The following is a 23,959-nucleotide window of genomic DNA, read 5'->3' as shown; positions in this document are numbered from 1 at the left end:
TTGTGTTCCCAATACTAGCCTAATGATAACTAAGTTCTTTTGCTAAATTCCTTGTTATAATTAAAATTAATTGAATGAAACACAGAGCATCTCAAAATAAATACAGTAACGAAAGGGTTAACCCTATTGGATGTGGAGTGTCAGCAATGAAATGATTTTCATATTGGGTTTCTAGGGAAAGTTACATCTTTAGAGTCTGGATGTGTCACATAATTCCAAACTAAATACAAACTAGGAGCCATTATTTCTAAATTAAGACTAAAATGTTCTTAAGCTACTGACATAGTGTAGACATAACTACTGTAAATATACATCGGAGGCATAAGCTTAATAGTTTGGAAATTTGTAATCTTATTGACAGCATTTGATCTCAAACATTCATACATTTAATGGACATTTGTCTTAATCATGGTGTATATACTTGAAGGCTTGGCTTATGATGACAATTCAAGGCTCAATATAATGTATGTCTTCAGACAATAAATGTTTTATGATAAGTCATGACTTTTTTTATGAAATATGGCAAGACATGGTATAAGACAAGGCAAAGAAGATTTAAGGCAAAGTCAGGCTTGTGGTAATAAATAAATCACGGCTCACCAAGATCGACTTTGCTTTTCATCCTTTCGGGGTCGATTAAATAATTATCAGTTACGCACTGGGGTCGATGTAATCGACTTAATCCCTTCATCTGTCCTTGTTTGTTCCCTCTATGTTTACCCCCCTGCAGGCAATAAAGAAATAAATATATGAATCAAGGAGATTAATTCAAGTGGTTAGTGTTAGGAAGGGCATCCAGCTGTAGAAACACTGCCAGATCAGACTGGAGCCTGGTGCAGCCTCCTGGCTTCCCAGACCCCGGTCAAACCATCCAACCCATGCTAGCATGGAAAACAGACGTTAAACGATGATGATGATGATGATGATGATGTTTAAGGCAGTGTAAGACTGAAGTTACTACGTATTTTATACGGTGAATGTTTAAAGGCAGTAAATGCCATTATAGACATATTAAATACCATGTAACATAATTTCTTGATTTATTAAAATTATTTCCACCTCTAGAAATTGTGTCATAATCATCAAATAGCAATTAAAACTAGAGGAGGAAAGATAACTGACTGGGAGGCCTTCCGTTGGCCGCAAAGTGCAGACGATTTCCTTGAACTGGTGCTGAATTCGAATTGGTCCCAAGTTGTTACCTCCCCCACAAGGGGTAACAACACTTTGGATCTGCTACTTACCGCTTCTCCTGAAACAATCATTAGTGTCGCTACCGAAGAACCTTTGGGTGACTCTGATCATTCCATGATCATGACCGACTTGTCTCTGATTGGTTGTAACAAAAAACACAACCATCTTCAGATTGCCCGCTTTGACTGGAATAAAGCAAACTGGAGCTCTTATTGTACTGAGCTGCAACGCCCGAACTGGCGCGAATTTTATGCCTCTGGAGATGTGGACACTATACTCCAGAACATTCTGAATTCAATATGGGCAGCATGTGCAGCATCAGTACCACGCAAGCACAAAAAACCACCCAATAGTGCAATTTGGGAGACTGCAGCAGTCCAACTTGCCAGGAAAGAACGCCGTAATGCTGAATGGGAATACAAATTGCACAAATCAGAGAGCAACAGGAAAAAGCGCAATAGGTCAGCCAACCACCTCAAGCAGGTGACAAAAAAGGCAGTGCTTGAATTTGAACAACGCATTGCAGCTAACCCTGACAGCAAAGGGTTCTGGAAGTATGTGCACTCAAAGCAGAGACCCCACTCTCCTGTTGGTAACCCTTCGCAATCCCCACACAGGACAGATTACTGGCAATCCCGAAGAATGTGCAGAAATCATTGCTGGATGCTATGCCAGCATCTTTACTGTCGAAAACCAAAATGTTCCATCATCATCACCACTGACATCGGACTCTATATCTTCTATGCAATTTACACCAGCAATGCTGCAACGCCACCTAAAGAATAAACGCAATTATGCCTCTCCTGGTCTCGATGGTGTTACATACCTACTTCTCAAACGCGGTGGGTACTTTCTTCTAAGCCAACTTTCTCTATTCTTCCAATTCTGTCTTGACAATGGTGTTACTCCAGAACAGTGGAAAACTGCCAGTGTCATCCCTCTGTTCAAAAAAGGCGACCGCACATCGCCTGTCAACTATCGCCCCGTCAGTCTTACCAGCTGCATCACCAAACTGATGGAATCCTGTATCAGAGAAACCCTCTGGAACTTCTAGAAGTCTCACAGCCTCATCCAGCCGTCACAATTCGGATTTATTCCTAACTCCAGCTGCTGTAATCAACTCATCGAGTTTCTTGAGGATGTTACCCAAATCACTGATCGCGGATCCTGGGTGGATGTTGTTTACCTGGACTTTGCTAAGGCTTTTAACTCTGTCCCACACAAAAGACTTATGGTGAAGCTTTCTGCATTGGGTGTAAGAGACGAACTCTATAACTGGTTAAAGTCCTTTATTTTCGGCCGAAAAGAGGTTGTCACAGTTCTAGGACAGCACTCTTCGCCCTATGAGATAACATCTGGTGTGCCGCAGGGATCTGTTCTTGGCACCCTTTTATTTGTTGCATATGTTAATGACATAGATGCCAACTTAAAGAATGCCACAGTGCTGAAATATGCAGATGACATCAAGCTGTACCTCGAAATAAAGAGGTCAAATCCTATACACTATGGATCTCTATTGCAAGCAGACCTGGACACAATGCAGCAGTGGATCATGGACTGGCAACTCAAGCTGGCTGTGGACAAATGTACCACCATGCATTTTGGGAGGAGAAACCCAGCGTCCACCTACTCCCTCCACAACACTAGTCTTAAAAAGTCTTCATGTGAACGTGACCTGGGTGTTATTGTCAACAGTGATTTGCGTTGGACAAAACACGTCGCTAAAATTGTCAAGAAGGCTGAGGGTGTCTTGGCATCACTCACCAAATCCTTTGTGATCCGCTCTCCGGCTATCTATCTGCGGCTTTATATAGCTATGGTAAGACCTCACCTAGAATTTGCATCACCGGTCTGGAACCCCTATCTTGCCCAGGACATCAATCGTCTGGAAGCTGTTCAGCGACGTGCAACCAAAAGAATACCCTCCATCAGGCATTTGCCATATCCTGAACGCCTTACTTCCCTGGGCATGGACACATTGAAACTCCGACGTCTGGCAGCTGACCTGGCAGACACCCACAAAATTATCAACCATCGCACAAACAATAACACTGAGCACCTCTTCAAACTCCACCCATCTAACACCCGTGGACATATTTACAAAGTAAGAAAACAGCACAGCTCCCATGACTTCAGGAAACATTTTTTCACGCTGAGAGTTGCTGAAGCGTGGAACAAACTGCCGGCATCGGTTGTTAGTTGTCGGAGCACTGCATCCTTCAAGACTTCCATGCTTCCTGAGATTCGCCAACACTACACTTGATTTTCTCCCCTCCATACACACACAAGCATGTTCACTTTCCAGACATTTCTACATTACTGCATGTACTTTATATGTACTTTCTGACAAGTTGTGGTGCACCTGAGCACTGTATACAATAATTTCATTATTATTATTTTATAATCATATGAGAAGGGGAGGTAATCTCAAGAATCAAGAATTTTTCCAAAGTTGACTATTAAGGAAAAGGACAAGCATATTATTTAGAGATAAGATGACAGTTGTGGATGCTTGCTTCCATTACATGGCATTCGACAATGTATCATTTAAAGCCAATTATATAGGCACTTTAAACTATGTCATACTTAGTGCAGCATATGGCTCAAAGTAATAACACTTAAGATAGTTTATAATTTTTAACAATATGTAGTTTAAAACAATTTATACAAAACCCAAAGTAGTGCGTGCCTTTGTACATAGCTTAAGACAGTGCCTGACCAATGGCATTGTATTTCTAATAGCAATGTAAAGCTTAATATAATGTACAGTTTCAAAGTGTATAATCTCCTTCTTCTTACAGCATTCACCCGGGGTGGGTTGAGCTGGCTTCATTCATCCTCAATGCTGCATCTCTCACAAACGCCGACCAGGCCTGGCGATTTGAGGCTAACGACCACGTGATCTCCAACCACTCCTTATTCCAGCGGCGAACACCGTAGACATGGGGGCCTAGGTTGGGTTCCAGATCAGCCTTGACTGTCGTCAGTCAGGTTTTTCGTCGCCCATCAGATCGCTTTCGCCAACCCTGAAGGGGAGCTGGGGCAATTGCTTCATAGATGAATTCTCCTGGTTGACGACGGAGGGCATGACCCAGCCAACGCAGACATCTCGTTAGGATGACTTGTCGGAGGGAGGTGATTCTGTACTGGTGTCGCACCGAATTGTCGGAGACAAAGTATAATCTGTATGTTCAAGCATGGCTTGAGACAGTAAATGGTTTATATTATAAACCTTATATAGCATAAGGTGGTGTACTGTTCAAAGTTATATATGACCTATGATGTATGATTTAAAACAATGCAGAATAACTTAAAACAATGTAGTACCATTTCTCTACTGATACCTGTTTGGTGTTCTTTCTCTGAAACCAGGTATCAGTTGATGATGATGTTCTAAACCGTTTAACAGTTGCAGAAAGGAAATTGGATTTGAAACTTGAACGTTTGGAGGAGAGCATTAAGTTAATGCACACTGATAATAAGGTAGGAATGACATATTAAAGTTTAGATTATAAGGTGAGTATTGTATGTTTGTGTCTTGATACTGGTTGGGTATATTGTGTTGTGAATTTGAAGATAATTGTTTGTTCATTTATTTTATATATATTTATCTAGATCAGTGGTTCTCAACCAGAGTTCACATGGCCCCTGAAGGCCCATATAAAGATTTTGGGGGGTCCATGTAACAAAATAGTAAATTAGGGATCCACAATAGAATTTGAAGGGACCCTGAAAAAATTTTGCTTTAGATGTATGTCTTGGTATGTATTGCAAGAAATAGCTAGGTTTCTTCCTCTAACATTTTACATGGTTCAACTTACACAAGTTAATGTGTGAAAAACAAAAGAGGAATTTTAAAAGACGTTTCTATAAAACTAGTTTTTAAACACCGAATGGCAATGGGAGTCCACCAGAATAAGATAGTAATTACAGGGGTCCATAGATAAAGTCAGAAAACAACACAGCTCCCATGACTTTCGGAAACATTTTTTTCATGCTAAGAGTTGCTGAAGCATGGAACAAACTGCCGGCATCACTTGTTAGTTGTCAGAGCACTGCATCCTTCAAAACTTCCATGCTTCCTGAGATTCGCCAACACTACACCTGATTTTCTCCACTCTATACACATGCAAGCATGTATCTGACTCATACACTGTTCACTTTCCAGACATTTGTACATTACTGCATATACTTTATATGCACTTTTTGACAAGTTGTGGTGCACCTGAGCACTGTATACAATAATTTCATTATTATTGTAAAAAAATGATTGAGAGCCCCTGGCTGAGATGAATACATATTGTCGAGGCACTGTTTTACACCCAAACTGCCTTTCCTATCACTAATCCTTACCTGTTTTTCAAGTTTTCATTTCCAGAGCTACCGGACAGTTTTTTGACAGGGAAATGTTCAGAAACATCACCTTTGGCAATTTTTTTTCATACAAAACACAATGTAAATATTCTCTCTCTCTCTCTCTCTCTCTCTCTCTCTCTCTCTCTCTCCCCCCCCCTCTCTCTCTCTCTCTCTCTCTCTCTCTCTCTCTCTCTCTCTCTAACACACACATTCATATTGTAGCTTTCTAAATTTCAATTAAATTCACTCCCTACCTTTGTCTACCAGTTTTAGTGCATGAATATATCTCACTGTTTATCAATCTGAAATTATAAATTAAAGCCTTTCCTATGCTCCTGTCCATATGTCAACAGGTCATCTTTTCTTTTCAAGTCAAAATACCAGAAAAAATACTGTGATAAATATAATTGACTAAGAACTCTTGAAGGTTGAGTAGCACCAGCATGGCCACATTCTTATGGCTGAAGCTAGAAAATAGCTGAAAGACTGCATAAAGTTTCGAAACAAATTCCTGTCCCCAAATATAAATATCACATTACTGAGTCAAGCTAGATTCTAATCTGTCAACAAGAGAGCCTCAGTGTGATCACTTAACTTACTAGAAAGAGCAGCAAAATCTCTATCAAACCACAACCTGTGTGAAGTTTCAAACAAAAAAAAGAGTTGAACATAGGCGCAGGAGTGGCTATGTGGTAAGTAGCTTGTTTACCAACCACATGGTTCCGGGTTCAGTCCCACTGTGTGGCACCTTGGGCAAGTGTCTTCTGCTATAGCCTCGGGCCGACCAATGCCTTGTGAGAGGATTTGGTAGACGGAAACTGAAAGAAGCCCGTCGTATATATGTATATATATGTATATAAGTGTGTGTGTGTATGTTTGTGTTTGTACCCCTAGCATTGCTTGACAACCAATGCTGGTGTGTTTATGTCCCCGTCACTTAGCGGTTCGGCAAAAAGAGACCGATAGAATAAGTACTGGGCTTACAAAGAATAAGTCCCGGGGTCGAGTTGCTCGATTAAAGGCAGTGCTCCAGCATGGCCACGGTCAAATGACTGAAACAAGTAAAAGAGTAAAAGAGAGAGAGAGATATTAGACAGTGCAGTCCTTGGTAAACTATGCCTGAAAATCAAAACTGGAGATCATGGCTAATATGCTTTTGATCACAGATCTGCTATGGAGGTGTGTGGTTTAATGGTTCAAGTATTGGATTTATGACTGGGTATTAGATGCATCGTGTTCTTGAGCAAGACACTTCACTTCATGTTACTCCAGCCCACTTGGCTGGTGAAAATGAGTAATCCTGCGATAGACCAGCATTTTATCCAGGTGCAGAATATATACATCATGAAATTGAGAAACCGTCTGTAACAGGATCTGTTATCGATTCACTGAAAGGGTGTCGATCCGATCCAGTCACATACAATTTTAGTAAGACAATGCAGACGAAGTCAGGTTGTAGGTAAAAGACAGCAGTTCGTTTATTTGTTGCGATGGCGTACGTGTGTCTGATGGGAGAAGGACAGCCTCTGATGTACAGCTTCTTGTTCGTTTGTTGAAGAGGTTCGATGGTCGTTGGCGGCTAAGTCGGTGAGGTTATCAGAGCCTGCGAAATGTACGTCCGATCGCGTTGGCTGACTTGCCAGAGAGGAGGATTTGAGTTTGGCGGGCCTAAGGGAACGTTTCCCGCACATGCGCATGGGGAAGACTTCCGGTGGCCACCCGGAAGTAGTCCCATTCTGCGCATGCGCGCTGAACCCTACACAGTAGCATCACTACACGTCCTTTGTGGGTCAGTATGACTCGAGAGGGTAACTTTTACCTTTGCTCAGATTTGTTCATTCAGTACTAACCTGGAACTAAACATCAACTGCAATTAGAATAACAGCACCGTGTCAAATAGTTATTATTTGGTGATTTTCTTTTTCTTCTAATCCTTGGTTTTAAAACTCAATCATATCAGTACAAATTGAACCATTATTTCATGTTTACTCTTTTTTACTCTTTTACTTGTTTCAGTCATTTGACTGTGGCCATGCTGGAGCACCGCCTTTAGTCGAGCAAATCGACCCCAGGACTTATTCTTTGTAAGCCCAGTACATATTCTATCGGTCTCTTTTGCCGAACTGCTAAGTGACGGGGACGTAAACACACCAGCATCGATTGTCAAGCAATGCTAGGGGGACAAACACAGACACACAAACACACACACACATATATATATATATACATATATACGACAGGCTTCTTTCAGTTTCCGTCTACCAAATCCACTCACAAGGCTTTGGTCGGCTCAGGGCTATAGCAGAAGACACTTGCCCAAGATGCCACGCAATGGGACTGAACCCGAAACCATGTGGTTGGTTAGCAAGCTACTTACCACGCAGCCACTCCTCTTTCTTTTTTTCTCTTTTACTTGTTTCAGTCATTTGACTGCGGACATGCTAAAGCACCGCCTTTAGTTGATCAAATCGACCCCAGGATTTATTCTTTGTAAGCCCAGTACTTATTCTATCGGTCTCTTTTGCGAACTGCAAAGTGACAGGGACATAAACACACTAGCATCGGTTGTCAAGCAATGCTAGGGGGACAAACACAGACACACAAACACACACGCACACACACACATATATATATATATATACATGTATACGACGGGCATCTTTCAGTTTCCGTCTACCAAATCCACTCACAAGGCTTTGGTTGGCCCGAGGCTATAGTAGAAGACACTTGCCCAAGGTGCCACGCAGTGGGACTGAACCTGGAACCATGTGGTTGGTAAGCAAGCTACTTACCACACAGCCACTCCTGCACACCACAGCCACAAGCAATTGTGGCTGTAATGAGGAGAACCAATACACATTGGATCTTAACTACCGAAGACCTTCTTTTTTATGAATTGAAGAGAACTAAGTTGGCTTGGAGGAGTCAGACTCTTACAGAGTCACATTGCTATGCTTGCAAAGGGAGTCTCATTGAGTCCTCAAAGTTAACAAAACAGTCGTCAATTCAACAGTGTTCCTTCCACTGACAATAAGGATCTTAGGCAGTTGCAATTCTCTACAAAGTGTTTTAAGGAATTCTTTATTCACTATTTGTCCTTATCTCTGAGTCTTTAGTATTAATGTCAGTTCGTTCTGCCAGATAGCAAATCACATGCCATGACCTTAAGTATCCAGCACCTTTCTTCAGACTCTTGCTGTCTCTTAATCCTAATAAACTAGCTCTCTACATAACAGAGAAGTTTATGTGGTGGTGGTGGTGGTGGTGGTGGTGGTGGTGGTGGTGGTGGTGATGGTGATGATGATGATGATGATGATGATGCTGCTGCTGCTGCTGCTGTTGTTGTTGCTGCTGCTTCTGTTGCTGTTGTTGTTGCTACTGCTACTCTTGTTGTTGTTGTTGTTAGGGTCATTTTAATCACCTAATCCTCTCCACCAAAATTTAAGCCTTGTTCCTATTGTAGGAAGGCTTCTTTTGTTTGTTTGTTTGCTTTTATTTGTTTTTGTTTTTTTTTGTTGTTTTTTTGTTGTTTTTTTTTTATGAAATAATGGTCTATGGAATTTCTTTTTACTGAGCAACCTTGTTCTCATTTACGTTGCAGAGCCTGAAGAATGCTATATCTAATATTGAACTTGAAAAATTCAGCAAATCTAACACAACAATGACTGATCGGGTGAAGTCTTCTCAATGTTTCTATAAAATATTTCTATAATTACAACAAACTGACTGACTTGACAGAGAAAATGGACATGAGACATTTGGTTAATTTCTGAGTTTAAATCCAACTGCATTCAATGTGGATTCAATACACTATAATACCAAGGTCGATACAATTGATTATACTTCCCCATCGACTCCTTGTTTTTGTTTTGGTTTTATCAAAAGGAAGGGCTATGTTTATTACTTTCACGCTGGTCATCTAAGATTCTTTTCTACAATAAGCACAAGGTCTAAAATTTGGTGAGATTGGGATAGCTTATTACCTATTTCTTTACTACCCACAAGGGGCTAAACACAGAGAGGACAAACAAGGACAGACAAACGGATTAAATCGATTATATCGACCCCAGTGCATAACTGGTCCTTATTTAATCGACCCCGGAAGGATGAAATGCAAAGTTGACCTCGGCAGAATTTGAACTCAGAACGTAGCAGTAGACGTAATACCGGCTAAGCATTTCATCCGGCGTGCTAACGGTTCTGCCAGCTCGTCACCTTATAGCTTATTACCTTGACCCCAGTCTGGTACTTATTTTGTCGACCCTGAAAGGATGAAAGGCAAAGTCGATCTCAGTGAAATTTGAACTCAGAAGGTAAAGATGGACAAAATGCTAAGCAGCATTTTGTCCAGTGTATTAACAATTCTAGTAGCTCATTGCTGTTCCCAGTCATCTAAAATTGATGAGCTAACATGTAATGTGGAACATGAGCAGTTGCATGGAAAAACATAGGGAAGGATAGGAAAAAGATCCCAGGGAAATGTTCTGGGGTAACAGAATTGGCGATAATGGTTAGAGTCTGGATGTGGTGATGAGACAGGGTGCGATGAGTGAATTCAGAAGTACCAGAATCAAAGATGCATGAGACAAGTTAACTCCAAAGATCAGAGGCCACAATAGTGGGTGCAGAAAAGGTAAAAAGACGAGGTAGACCAGATGCTGGAGTCTTTTTGAGTGATTTCAAGGCAATCAGTTTAGAACCTTTCTTTAGATATGGCTTTGGCAGAAACGTTAGCACGCCGGGCGAAATGCGTAGCCGTATTTCGTCTGTTGTTACGTTCTGAGTTCAAATTCCGCCGAGGTCGACTTTGCCTTTCATCCTCTCGGGGTCGATAAATTAAGTACCAGTTACACTGAGGTCGATATAATCGACTTAATCCCTTTGTTTGTCCCCTCTGTGTTTAGCCCCTTGTGGGTAGTAAAGAAATAAATATGTGAAACAACAATACCATTCCAGAAGTTGAGGTGGTAGTGGTAGTTTATTGTGGATCTCATTTGAGCTTTGTACATGGGTTTGTAATTAATTGAAGATGAAGTATTTTCTGGCCCTGTATGAGAAAACCAGCATCTTTGACTCAGTCTTTGGAATCTTGAGGGTATGTGATTGTCAGGAGAGATCTTCAGTGATGTTGAGGCCTGTCCTTATCATTTGTTGCAGCCTTAAAACATCCATTTGTTCATGTTTAGGAAGGTGGGTTCAATAGTCTTTTGTGTGTGTGTGTGTGTGTGTGCGTGTGTGTGAAGTGGAGTGAATGTGTCTGACTAGTTGAAGGAGACAAGATTGGCAAAGCCCCATTGGAGAATGTTTTTGAGATGACATGGAATCAGTGTAGATTTGGCATGAAGTGACTAGGCTCCTTGTGGATGATGCTTAAGTGCAAAAGTTTAGAGGGGAATGAAGAGTGATATCAATCAATTGCACAAAAGTTGGTGATGTTGAAGGTGATGATATATAGGTCATTGAAGCATGGGAGGAAAATATTGGGGACATATCCAAACCTTGAAAAACTCTTACATTGATAGAGTATGGATCAGAAAGAGCTTCATCAGTACATATCTGTGAGTACATACATATGACATGATCGTACTGAAAGCTTCTGATCCAAGAGACAGGAGATGGACAGAGCACATAGATAGACAGGAGATTTATATGGCAAATACTGTTGAATTCTTGATTGTTGTTAAGTGAGACAACGCTGTTCTTGATGAAGTTTTCAAGGGTAAGGTCCGCTGAGGAATAATATAGAAGAATAGATCGCCAGTGGTTCTGACTTCGTGATTACATACCAGTGGTTATTAAGAAAGTAACGGTTCCCATCACATTAAGAGATGTCCAAATTAAGAGCAACTGGACCATAGTTTGTGAAGTCAGTAAGTTGCCCTTTTTGGAAATGGAACACACTGTAATGTATTTCCAAGTATTAAGATAGATCTATAAAAAATCTAACTCAACAAAATTGTCTGACTCATGAGAACATTAAACAATGATGATGTAAGAAAGTTGGATCCAATGCCTGAAGGTAACAGAACCTGTGTAACTGGACATTTTCCAGACTGTTTCCTTCTGAGGATGGACCTTTGCACCTGAAATATAAAGGTTTTTATAAAACTTTCAACATTGTCAGGTGCTTTCTTACTTTCCCCTTTTCTTTCCCTTCTTCAGTACTACAATGCTTCAAGTGAACAGCAATGCTCTTATTTCCTAGTGGATTTGTTCCAGCATTTTGTGTTCTGAATTCAAATCCCTTCATAGCTTACTTGAATAGTAAGACTTTATCCATTGCACACCACCACCTGACATCTTGGGTACTTTTTGTAAAATCCACTCAGTTGCAAATGTTTGAACCAGGTCTCAAATTTGAGGTCACCTTCCTTCCACCTGGGGTACCCTGTAAAGAATCACTGGCACTGCCTTCTATCTTGACTAAAAAATCAAAAATAATCATCATGGTACCTGCTTCTCTTCCTATCCTCCCATCAGCCTCAAGGACCCTGTTACAAAGAAGTGGGTCCTGATATCCATTAAGATTTATGATAAACTAGCAGTATCGCCCGGCGTTGCTCGGGTTTGTAAGGAAAATAACTATATAAGCATTTTTAGAGAGTTACTTCCCTTATAGATGCCAATTCGGGCTTTCTTAGCCATTTCTGTTTTGGTGTCTTCAAGCCATGAAGTCGTTGTTCTAAAAGAACGCTGGTCTCCTTGACAACGCTTTACGACGTTGATTTCCTTACACTCCCTTCCCCACAGCTTCACGAGGGAGGGAAGAAGGGGGAGAAGCAAACAGGTGCAGGTGTGACCATGGACGCCAACTCCGCTGCCATCGACACACGAAAAAATATGTATTAAAATGGAATAAAAAATGATGTTAAATTATTTTTAAAATCGTAGACTCATCGTAGACGCGCGCTAATACCTAGACAGGCTCGATATGAATCACGACTATAAGATACCCAAATTTGGTTAAACTGCACCGCAAAATGTGGGAGTAGTTAGGAATCTAAATCGAAGGGGACAGACACTCACACAACTACAGTTTTATATATATAGATATTTATTCTTTTTACTGTCATTACTATGAATGACAAAACACCAAGAGAGTTTGAATATTATTGTTCTTGGTGCGATTGTAGCAGCAATCAGAATGTGGCTAGGTGGTACTGCTCTTGCTGTTGCCATCCATTCATTGTTTAGCCACTGTCAACTTGGGTCAGCAGTTGTCTACGTCTGTTTGTCAGTCTCTGCTGCTCTCAATGCTTTCTGTCTAAATAGCTAAGGTGTTCTGAATTTATACTGATGGTTAGGCTCAGAAAGAAGTATACTAAGAGATTAAATTGTTGCTGGAGTCAGTTCCATCTGAAATTTCAAATGGTCAGATTTTTTCAGTCACATGGGTAATATTCTAGTGCATCCCAATATCTTTATATATAAAACTGAAGTTGTGCGTGTGAGAGTCTGTCTACTCCGATTTAGATTCCTAACTACTCCCACATTTTGCAGTGCAGTTTAAGCAAAAGCGGCTATCTTATAGTTGTGATTCATATTGAGCCCTTCTGGGTATTAGCGCACGTCTACGATGAGTCTACAATGATAAAAAAATTTACCTTCATTTTTTTGCATTTTTAGTGCATTTTTTGCTTGATTTATATAAGGGAAGTAACTCTCTAAAAATACTTATATAGTTATTTCCCTTACAAACCCGAGCAACGCCGGGCGATACTGCTAGTCAGATATAATGAACTGATTACTGAATATTCCTGCTTCAATCCTTTAAATTTTGACCTTCTTTGATTCACCTTAAGTAAAAAAAAAACTGTTGGCTTCAATAAGATTTGAACACAAAACGTAGAAAGCTGATATTAAAATGCTCTGTTTTTCATCATCATCATCATCATCATCATAATTTAAAGTCTGTTTTCCATGCTGGCATGTGTTGAACTGTTTTGTGTGTTTTTCGTATTCTTTATTTCTAACTTAACACTCTGAATTGACTGAATATCAGTCATTATAGTCTTGTATCATTATTGTTACTGCTGTTTTATATCACAGGAACCATCTAGGGTAAAAGCCATTTCTACAAATGAAGTAAATGAGGCAACCAAGGAACTCGAGAAACGTCTTGAAGAACAGGTAAAGTTGACTGTATTTAGATGTTAAAAGGCGGCGAGCTGGCAGAAACGTAAGCATGCCGGGCAAAATGCGTAGCCATATTTTGTCTGCCGTTACGTTCTGAGTTCAAATTCCGCCGAGGTCGACTTTGCCTTTCATCCTTTCGAGGTTGATAAATTAAGTACCAGTTACGCACTGGGGTTGATGTAATCGACTTAATCCGTTTGTCTGTCCTTGTTTGTCCTCTCAGTGTTTAGCCCCTTGTGGGCAGTAAGGAAATATGTATTTAGATGTTAAAACAAAATTTCAGCATTTTGTTTGCTATTGAATCATATCAGGTGTAGTGTTCTGTAATAATCTCATACAGTCAATTACAGTTTGTTATGAGAATGCCATAGATAAGCGATTCGTTATGTTATTTTTATTGTTGCTGTTGTTTTTATTGCAGAAAAAATATTTTACTAACCAACTGCAGTATTTCAACCAACTGTTAAGTTCAAAATCTGACCGTTGGGAATTGGAATGGTTTCAAATATGGTTGGAAAAATCTCTGAAAACCCACTTAAAAAACAGTAAAAAATCCAGGGAATATGAAATGGATGAAACCATAGTAGTAAAGAGGTAAGGAAATGGCCAACATATTTTGAAGCAAATTTTTACATTTCATGACTATGTGGTTAAGAAGCTCACTTTGCACCTAATGGTTGATATCAGTGGCCCAATTTCTTTTCTTGTATTCTATTTGAAGGAACCCTATTTTTTATCCCCTTTTTGGCTTGGGATTTTCTCTTCACACTTACTCTATTACTTGTCTTCTCCAGCTTCCAGCTCCTCCCTCTCATCATATAATGATGGAGTTGTGCTTCTAGTTGCTACCATCAAAAGATAGTGTGCATGCTCATTTGCTTCTTAGGACCAGGCATGAGCCAACATCATTTACTATTTCCAGAGATGTGACTAATGGTTATCTGGAAGCTGAGACCTACTGCTTTTCTCTGCTTTCCTTCCTCTTTTTCTGTCCTAGCATTTCATCTTCTTTATGACAAAAAACAATTAAATGGTTTTTTTACTATCATACCACTACACTCACGGAGTGGTTGGCATTAGGAAGGGCATCCAGCTGTAGAAACACTGCCAGATCAGACTGGAGCCTGCTGCAGCCTCCTGGCTTCCCAGACCCCAGTTGAACCGTCCAACCCATGCTAGCACGGAAAACGGATCTTAAACGATGATGATGATGATACATGTAACAATGAGGCCTTTAGCCTTGCACCATCAGTCTCATTCAGCTGAGCAAAACTCTTTGTGACTTTGGAGTCATTATGACCTGCAAATCCATCTTGACTTCTCTTGACCATATTTCACCTTTTGTCACTCCTGCATTAACTACCCATCCATTCTGCAAACCAGTCACTGGTCCACATTATTTTCATTGTCTCTGAGCATCATCCTTATATTTCTACTAGCTGGCCCCGTGCCATCAAAAATGACAATTAATTGTAGTATTTTATATATTACAAAATATAATCAGATACAAAAATTCACTTACTTCTCTTGTACACACACACACAAATACATACACATATTCAAACAGAATTGAAACGCTGTTTGATTTTTCTTTTTAACGTTGAATGTTCACCATCCCACTTCTATTGCACACACACACACACACACACACATACATTCACATGACTCCCTTTTACATACACACACATATACTCATGCAGAGTTGAAACGCTGTTTGATTTTTGTTTTCACCGTAGAACTTCCATCATCACACTACCAATTTTACCATCACTCCTTCCTTCCTTATTCGTCTATCACCCCTTCCTTTCTCATTCATATTGTTGTGACGGAGAAATACACAAGAGTATTATTGTCGTAGATACTCCATATACTGAGGCACAAGTGTATGGGAAAAAGTATGTCTACTTCAACCAGTGTTTTATTTGTCTTCTGTCTTGAAATTACAGCAAACTGTACCATAAAATTTACCCTTCTCAAATGACAGATTTTTTCATAACATTTCTTTTAGCACTTCTGTTATTTCAATGATAATTGAAAACTACCACCTTCATTTCTATTCTGGGACAAAGAGAAGATGGCTGGTTTTACACAATTCTTTATGATAATTTTTGCTTTTTTTTTTTTTATGATGATGATGACTTCTTGAAATCTAAAATTCTGTTTATGTAATGACAGAAGCAAAAGTGGGCTTCTTTAAAAAGACCACTTTATCTGTTGCTAGTATATTTGTCTGCGTGCAAATGTCATTGTCGTCATCGTCATCTTCTTCTTCTTTGTCTCCTCCTCCTTCTTCTAATCAGGACTCGTACCATTAGCTACAAAGAATAATCTCTAATTTGAGCCTACTCTAAGCTACTAAGAATGCATGCAACAACTTGAAGATCCACCTACCACACGCAATAGACTGGTGGGGTTGCACGGGTGTGAAAGCTACGTTTTTATCCTCATTCCATAAACGGTGGCTTTTAACGAGTGGAGAGCTGAACCATCCAGGGGTACAGCGGATTCGCAATCCAGACTAGGGTCTGAAAGTTTACCACACCATAGTGGGTTACACCATGGCTCCTCTGCTTTGTGGCAGAAGTAGGAAGAAAGAGTGAGAGGAAGTTGTGGTGAAAGAGTTCAGTTTCTGTCTACCAAACCCACTCACAAGGCTTTGGTCGGCCCAAGGCTATAGTAGAAGACACTTGCCCAAGGTGCCACTCAGTGGGACTGAACTTGGATCCATGTGGTTAGAAAGCAAGCTTCTTACCACTCAACCATGCCTGTACCTATAAATTTTTGTTTTATTTTGTAGAAGATTGAATCCTGAAACGTGTTTATCATGCAATAAACCAGTAGTGAAAAAACTTCAATTGTAAGTATTTTAATTGTACTATAAAATGTTTGAAATACCATCACAAAGTACATACATCATATCAATTTTTAATTATTCTAAAGCAGTGGCTCTCACCCGATTTTTTTACCTGTGAACCCTTTAATTACTATTCTATTCCGATGAACCCCCACAGCCATTTGATGTTTAAAAACTAGTTTCATGAATACTTCTTACAAAATTCCTGTTTTGATTTTTTCATACATTCACTTGTGTAGTTTGAACAATATGTAATATTAGGGAAAGAATCCTGGTTGTTTCTTATGATTAATGCATCTAAGGTAAAAATTTTTCATGGTCCCTAAAATACTGTATAGACCCCCTGGAGCCATATAGACCCCAGCCAAGAACCACTGCTCAAAAGCATTAAGAGGTACCTACTATTTTTTTTTGTTCTTTCTCGAGCCACGCCTGGCTCATAAGGGCTGGTTTCCCGGTTTCCTAGGCGTATAGGTTCCCCACCTGGGCGGGACGTCGGTCCGTCGCAGGTGAGCTACAAGATGCAGGAGGAAAGAGTGAGAGAAAGTTGTAGTGAAAGAGTCAGCAGAAATTCGCCATTACCTTCTGCTGGAGCTGCGTGGAGCTTAGGTGCTTCGCTCATAAACACACTCATCGCCCAGTCTGAGATTCGAACCCGCGATCGCGAGTCTGCTGCTCTAACCACTAGGCCATGTGCCTCCACAGGTACCTACTAGAGACTAAGGAAATTTGGGCTGAGCTACATGAGTAAAAACAGTATCTGTCCAAGCTAGTAGAACACTGTTCTATTGTCTTGACCATCATCCTCAATATATAACCAATTCCTCAGTCTATCTTTTATCCTTTACTTGTTTTAGTTGTTGGACTGTGGCCATGCTGGGATACTGCCTCAAAAGGTTTAGTCTAGCAAATGGATCATAGGACTTTTTTTTAAAGTCTGGTGTCTTCAGTGTCTGTTGGTGTCACTTGCTGAACTTCTAAATTACATGGGCATAAATAAACCAACACCGGCTATCGAGTAGTGGTGAAGAACAAACGTACTGCAAACACAAAGATGCACACATCCATACATGTGTGGAGGCACATAGCCTCGAGGTTAGGGTGTAGCACTCATGATTACAGAATTGTGATTTTAATTCTCTACAAGGCAACCAAGTGGTGTATTGGCCGTTCAAGAATTTGGACCTGGAGATCTTCATTTCCAGCGACTTTGAGGGCCACCTCCCAGTGGTGTCAGACATCAAAAAAGAGCCCTCGACTACAACAAGACGACCAAAGTTTTTTTTTTTTCCAAGGTCTGGGGTCTCCCGCCCCTAAGCCCTAGATCATCACCTAATCACCCTAACCCGTCTTGTTGCTTAACAACAACAACAAGTGGTGTATTGTGCTCTTGAACAGAACACTTCATTTCATGTTGCTCACTCTGGTGGCAAAAATGAGTAATCCTGTGACAGACTCACATCCCATCCTGTAGGGGAATATATATGCCACAGAATCTGAGAAACTGGCCTTATGAGCCAATGGCTTGGGAAGAAGCTTTGGCTTTATAGTTGCTTATTTCTTTATTACCCATAAGGGGCTAAACATAGAAGGGACAAACAAGGACAGACAAAGGGATTAAGTCGATTACATCGACCCCAGTGCGTAACTGGTACTTAATTTATCGACACCAAAAGGATGAAAAGCAAAGTCGACCTCAGCGGAATTTGAATTCAGAACATAAAGACAGACGAAATGCCGCAAAGCATTTCACCCAGTGCGGTAACGACTCTGCCAGCTCACCGCCTTTGGCTTTATAGTTGCTGTCTACCAAAATCACTGACAAGGCATTTGGTCATGCCAGGACAATAGTAGAAGACAACAACCCAGTGTACCATGCAGTAGAACTGAACCCAAGACCATGTGGTTACAAAGACCATGAGATGACATCTGGTGTACCACAGGGATCTGTTCTTGGCCCCCTTTTATTTGTTGCATATGTTAATGACATAGATGCCAACTTAAATAATGTCACAGTGCTGAAATATGCAGATGACATCAAGCTGTACCTCGAAATAAAGAGGTCAAATCCTGTACACTATAGATCTCTATTGCAAGCAGACCTGGACACAATACAGCAGTGGATCATGGACTGGCAACTCAAGCTGGCTGTGGACAAATGTACCACCATGCATTTTGGGAGGAGAAACCCAGCGTCCACCTACTCCCTCCACAACACTAGTCTTAAAAAGTCTTCATGTGAACGTGACCTGGGTGTTATTGTCGACAGTGATTTGCGTTGGACAAAACACATCGCTAAAATTGTCAAGAAGGCTGAGGGTGTCTTGGCATCACTCACCAAATCCTTTGTGAGCCGCTCTCTGGCTATCTATCTGCGGCTTTATATAGCTATGGTAAGACCTCACCTGGAATTTGCATCACCGGTCTGGAACCCCTATCTTGCCCAGGACATCAATCGTCTGGAAGCTGTTCAACGACGTGCAACCAAAAGAATACCCTCCATCAGGCATTTGCCATATCCTGAACGCCTTACTTCCCTGGGCATGGACACATTGAAACTCCGACGTCTGGCAGCTGACTTGGCAGACACCCATAAAATTATCAACCATCGTACAAACAATAACACTGAGCACCTCTTCAAACTCCACCCATCTAACACCCATGGACATATTTACAAAGTAAGAAAACAGCACAGCTCCCATGACTTCAGGAAACATTTTTTCACGCTGAGAGTTGCTGAAGCATGGAACAAACTGCCGGCATCGGTTGTTAGTTGTCGGAGCACTGCATCCTTCAAAACTTCCATGCTTCCTGAGATTCGCCAACACTACACTTGATTTTCTCCCCTCCATACACACACAAGCATGTATCTGACTCATACATTGTTCGCTTTCCAGACATTTCTACATTACTGCATGTACTTTATATGCACTTTCTGACAAGTTGTGGTGCACCTGAGCACTGTATACAATAATTTCATTATTATTATTATTATTATTATTATTATTATTAAAGTGAACTTCTTAACCACACAGCCATGCCTGCACCTTTCTGTTATAGACACCAGGCCTGAAGTTTAGGGACGATGGCTAGCCAGTGACATTGACCCAAGTGTTCAACCGGTACTTATTTTATCGCCCCCCCCCCACTAGACAAAGTCAACCTCAGCAGAATTTGAAATCAGAGCGTAAAGACGAACAAAATGCTACCAAGCATTTTGTCTGACATGCTAATGTTCCTACCACCTCACCACCTTCCCATGCACATATGATAATGTCCATTTCTTGCAATGTCAAAAGGCATTCAATTTTACAATGCTTTGGGGTTGGAGAAAAAGCTAGTATAAAAATTTCTGTTTAACACTGGGTCCCCTTCCAAACTTGCCTTCTTTAAAAACGACTTCTATAAAACTTTCTATCACTTTCTTTGAAAATGGCTTATAAGAACTTGCCACCTTGTTTGAAAATATGGTAAGGTCTCATATTATATGTTGAGGCGCATGGCTTAGTGGTTAGAGTGTCAGCATCATGATTGTAAGATTGTGGTTTCGATTCCTAGACCGGGCAACGCGTTGTGTTCTTGAGCAAAACACTTCATTTCACGTTGCTCCGGTCCACTCAGATGGCAAAAATGAGTAACACTGCGATGGACTGGCGTCCCATCCAGCTGGGGAACACATACGCCATTGAAGCCGGGAAACCAGGCCCATGAGCCTGGCTAGGCTTTAAAAGGGTGCATTTATTTTATTTATCTCATATTATATAGTGGGTTAAAAAACTTTGATCATTTGAGAATGCTGGAATAATCAACAAACAAAACTTCCTCTAATGGTGTTTAATGTTTCTGTTACCACATTTCTGTCAAAATATGCTGCCTTTGTTTCAATCAGTTTTGAAAATAATGAGGAATTTAGTAAAATAACTTTGTCCTTATTAACCTTTTTGATACCAACTCGGCTGAAACGGGCTCTGGCTCTATAGTACAAATGTCTCATTTTCATAAGTTTTGAATTAAGATCTTAGACACAATTTATGTTCCTAACACTAGCTTAATGATAACTAAGTTATTTTACTAAATTCTTTGTTATATTTAAAATAATTGAAAAAACGCAGAGCATCTCAAAATAAATACAGTAATGAAAGGGTTAAGTTGATGTTTGGAATATAATTTAACATAAAATTTGGATGGAAGATTTTAAATTTAGATCCTTTAAAACAGTTTATATAACAAAACCAGTGGCAAGCTGGGGCAGATTGATATCAAAAGCATTATAATCTTAAAAATAACAATCAATGGAGGTAACTTTAATCAGATCAGCTGATTGAAATTGACACCACTTTCATTAAGTATAACTGAGAATTAATTATGAGAATTAATTATGAGAATTAATTATGAGAATTAATTTTCATGCAGCAATTTTGTTTTTATTTTCAGTGAAGACTCTTTAGGAAAAAGTTCTGGTCCACAAGTTCTGAAAGGAAAACAGATGTTAGCAAAAAAAAATGCGGAGAAACGGCAAGATTTCCTTAACACACATTCTCTTTCTCTAACCCTCTTTCTGTCCCCCCACTCTCTCTCTCTCTCTCTCTCTCTCTCTCTCTCTTGCACACACACACACACACAATACAAAATTCTTTATAGTTTTTCTTTTCTGGTAAACACATAGTTGTAGCTATTTTTGTTTTCCTTATCTCTCTCTCTCTCTCCCCATTCTCTCTCTCCTTCTCACTCTCTCCTCCTTCTCTTTCTCTCATTTTCTCTCTATGTTTCTTCCTCTGTGTGTGGGTTTGGGTGTACATTTATGTATTCATGTACTAGTGTGTATGTGTGCACATGTCCAAGTATATGTTTGTGTGAGTACTATGGAGGCCATAAACTTCTGCAACCCCAACCACCATAAAACCTGTTATCCATTCCTCTTTTATTTTCCATGTTTAAATCATCTTTGTTTTTCATCCTATTCAATGTCTTTAAAATATAGTTATTGTCAAGTACTAGTCGAAATCAAACTCGGTGACTGGCATCTGTTGCTAGTGAAGCGCTAAGAGTACCATACGAGTAAGATCGTTGCCAGAGCAACAAGCTGGCCTTCATGCTAATGGCATGTTAAGCACATCATTCAAGCATGATCGTTACTGCGTCGCCTTACTAGCACTTGTGCTGGTGGCACGTGAAACATTCGAGCAAGGTCGTCGCCAGTGCCGCTTGACTGGCTCCTGTGCAGGTGGCACGTAAAAAGCACCATTTGGGTGTGGCCATTGCCAGTACCACCAAACCGGCCCTTGTGCCGGTGGCACGTAAAAGCACCCACTACACTCTCAGAGTAGTTGGCGTTAGGAAGGGCATCCAGCTGTAGAAACTCTGCCAGATCAGATTGGAGTCTGGTTCGCCAGACCTCAGTCAAATCGTCCAACCCATGCTAGCATGGAAAGCGGATGTTAAATGATGATGATGATGATGACGATGATGATGATGATGTTACTTGTACCCCACAAAAAAAAAAAGAGAAAAAGAAAAAATTTGGTCTCATACCAAAATTTTAAAAATCAGTGTTTTTTGTCGATCAAGCAGACCTTTGATCAAAGGTATTCTAACCATGACCATCCTGTCTTTGAAGGAAAACAAGGAAAGAAGAAACAATTACACTTGCATTGCTGTAGTGGTTAATCCAATTTACTCCTTAAGGATCATAGGGCCAGTTTCTCTGGCATATTTACTCCTCCCTGGATGGGATGCTAGGCCTTTGCAGGATTACTCATGTTTACCAGCTGAGTGAACTGGATCAACGTGAAAATTTTCCTAACCCTGGTCTTTGATTGCTACTTTTTTTTATTGACCAGAATGTAAAAAACTGGAAAGTGCAGTAATAATTCTGCCAGCTCACCAACTTTCCATGCCTATATAATAAGCATTTCTTACATTGATAAAATACATTCAATTTTAAAACATTCTGAAAGAAAAAGATAGCAGAAAATTTTATATAGCATAGGCTTGCTGCATTTTTGTAAAGAATAACTAAGGAAGTGTGCTTCTTCCTTGAAAAAGGATTTGTTGTATAAAGTTTACTATCTTTTTAAATGATTAGCTAAGGATTACTGAACTTTTTTAAATTGTTGGAAATAAAAACTGGAGTTTTGGGGAACTAGAAATGATTTGATATAGTGATGATAATAAAGATGGTATTAGCGATGGCAACAACAATAACAGTAATGATGACCACAACGGCGATGAAGAAGACTTACTGTTTCCTTTTAAAATGGCTGACAAAGATTTGCTCCATTTTGTTTTAAATGGCCTACAAATGCTCACTATCTCCTTTTAAGAATGGGTAGTGAAGACTTACTATATTTCTTTTAAAATGGAGGCATGTGTCTATTGCCTTCTGTTCAAAACTGCTAAATACTTTTGTAAAAGAATGCAGTAAGCACCAGAGTGCATGAATTAAAAGCACACTCAGAATTGTCAAAGCATGGAATAAATTAAATGGCTAACAAATGCTCACTATCTCCTTTTAAGAATGGGTAGTGAAGACTTACTATATTTCTTTTAAAATGGAGGCATGTGTCTATTGCCTTCTGTTCAAAACTGCTAAATACTTTTGTAAAAGAATGCAGTAAGCACCAGAGTGCATGAATTAAAAGCACACTCAGAATTGTCAAAGCATGGAATAAATTAAATGGCTAACAAATGCTCACTATCTCCTTTTAAGAATGATTAGTGAAGATTGGGACCTGGTGCAGCCTCCTGGCTTCCCAGACCCCAGTCAAACCGTCCAACCCAAGCCAGCATGGAAAATGGACATTAAATGACGAGGAGGAGGAGGAGGAGGATGACATTGTCGTTGGCGGTGGCGGTTACTAGCTGCCAGGACACTACATCCTTCAAAATTCTATGCTTTCCAATATTCGCAAACACTATCCCTGACATGCCTACGTACCATTTCCACTTTATGGCTCTTTTACTGTCTGCCTTTCTGTCTTCTTGTACTTTTGACTATCATTGTCTTTCATTACTTGACTTATTAATGTTTTTCATTCCTTCTTTTACCCTTTTCTCACAAGTTGCAGTGCACCTAAACACTGCATGCAATAATCTCATTATTATTAAATTAACCGAACTGTCTAGATTGTGAGTTCAAATTCCCTTATAATAATAATAATGAAATTATTGTATACAGTGCTCAGGTGCACCACAACTTGTCAGAAAGTGCATATAAAGTACATGCAGTAATGTAAAAATGTCTGGAAAGCGAACAATGTATGAATCAGATACATGCTTGTGTGTGTATGGAGGGGAGAAAATCAGGTGTAGTGTTGGCGAATCTCAGAAAGCATGGAAGTTTTGAAGGATGCAGTGCTCCGACAACTAACAACTGATGCTGGCAGTTTGTTCCATGCTTCAGCAACTCTCAGTGTGAAA

General features: G+C 40.1%; 1 protein-coding gene across 1 annotated transcript in view; it reads left to right on the top strand.

Annotated features, from left to right (window-relative positions):
• The window catches only part of LOC118765352, a 47,105-nt gene that overhangs the window by 7,608 nt on the left and 15,538 nt on the right, over window positions 1-23,959 (top strand). The window contains exons 3-8 of the mRNA XM_036507249.1: window positions 4,567-4,677; window positions 9,152-9,223; window positions 13,600-13,680; window positions 14,108-14,280; window positions 16,484-16,543; window positions 20,975-21,055. Coding sequence (XP_036363142.1) covers window positions 4,567-4,677; window positions 9,152-9,223; window positions 13,600-13,680; window positions 14,108-14,280; window positions 16,484-16,543; window positions 20,975-21,055 — 578 coding nt within the window. The remainder of the gene's footprint in view (window positions 1-4,566; window positions 4,678-9,151; window positions 9,224-13,599; window positions 13,681-14,107; window positions 14,281-16,483; window positions 16,544-20,974; window positions 21,056-23,959) is intronic.

Source organism: Octopus sinensis, linkage group LG1, assembly GCF_006345805.1.
Source record: "Octopus sinensis linkage group LG1, ASM634580v1, whole genome shotgun sequence".
In the NCBI taxonomy this organism is placed as follows: domain Eukaryota; kingdom Metazoa; phylum Mollusca; class Cephalopoda; order Octopoda; family Octopodidae; genus Octopus; species Octopus sinensis.
This window is presented reverse-complemented; position numbering and strand designations above follow the sequence as displayed.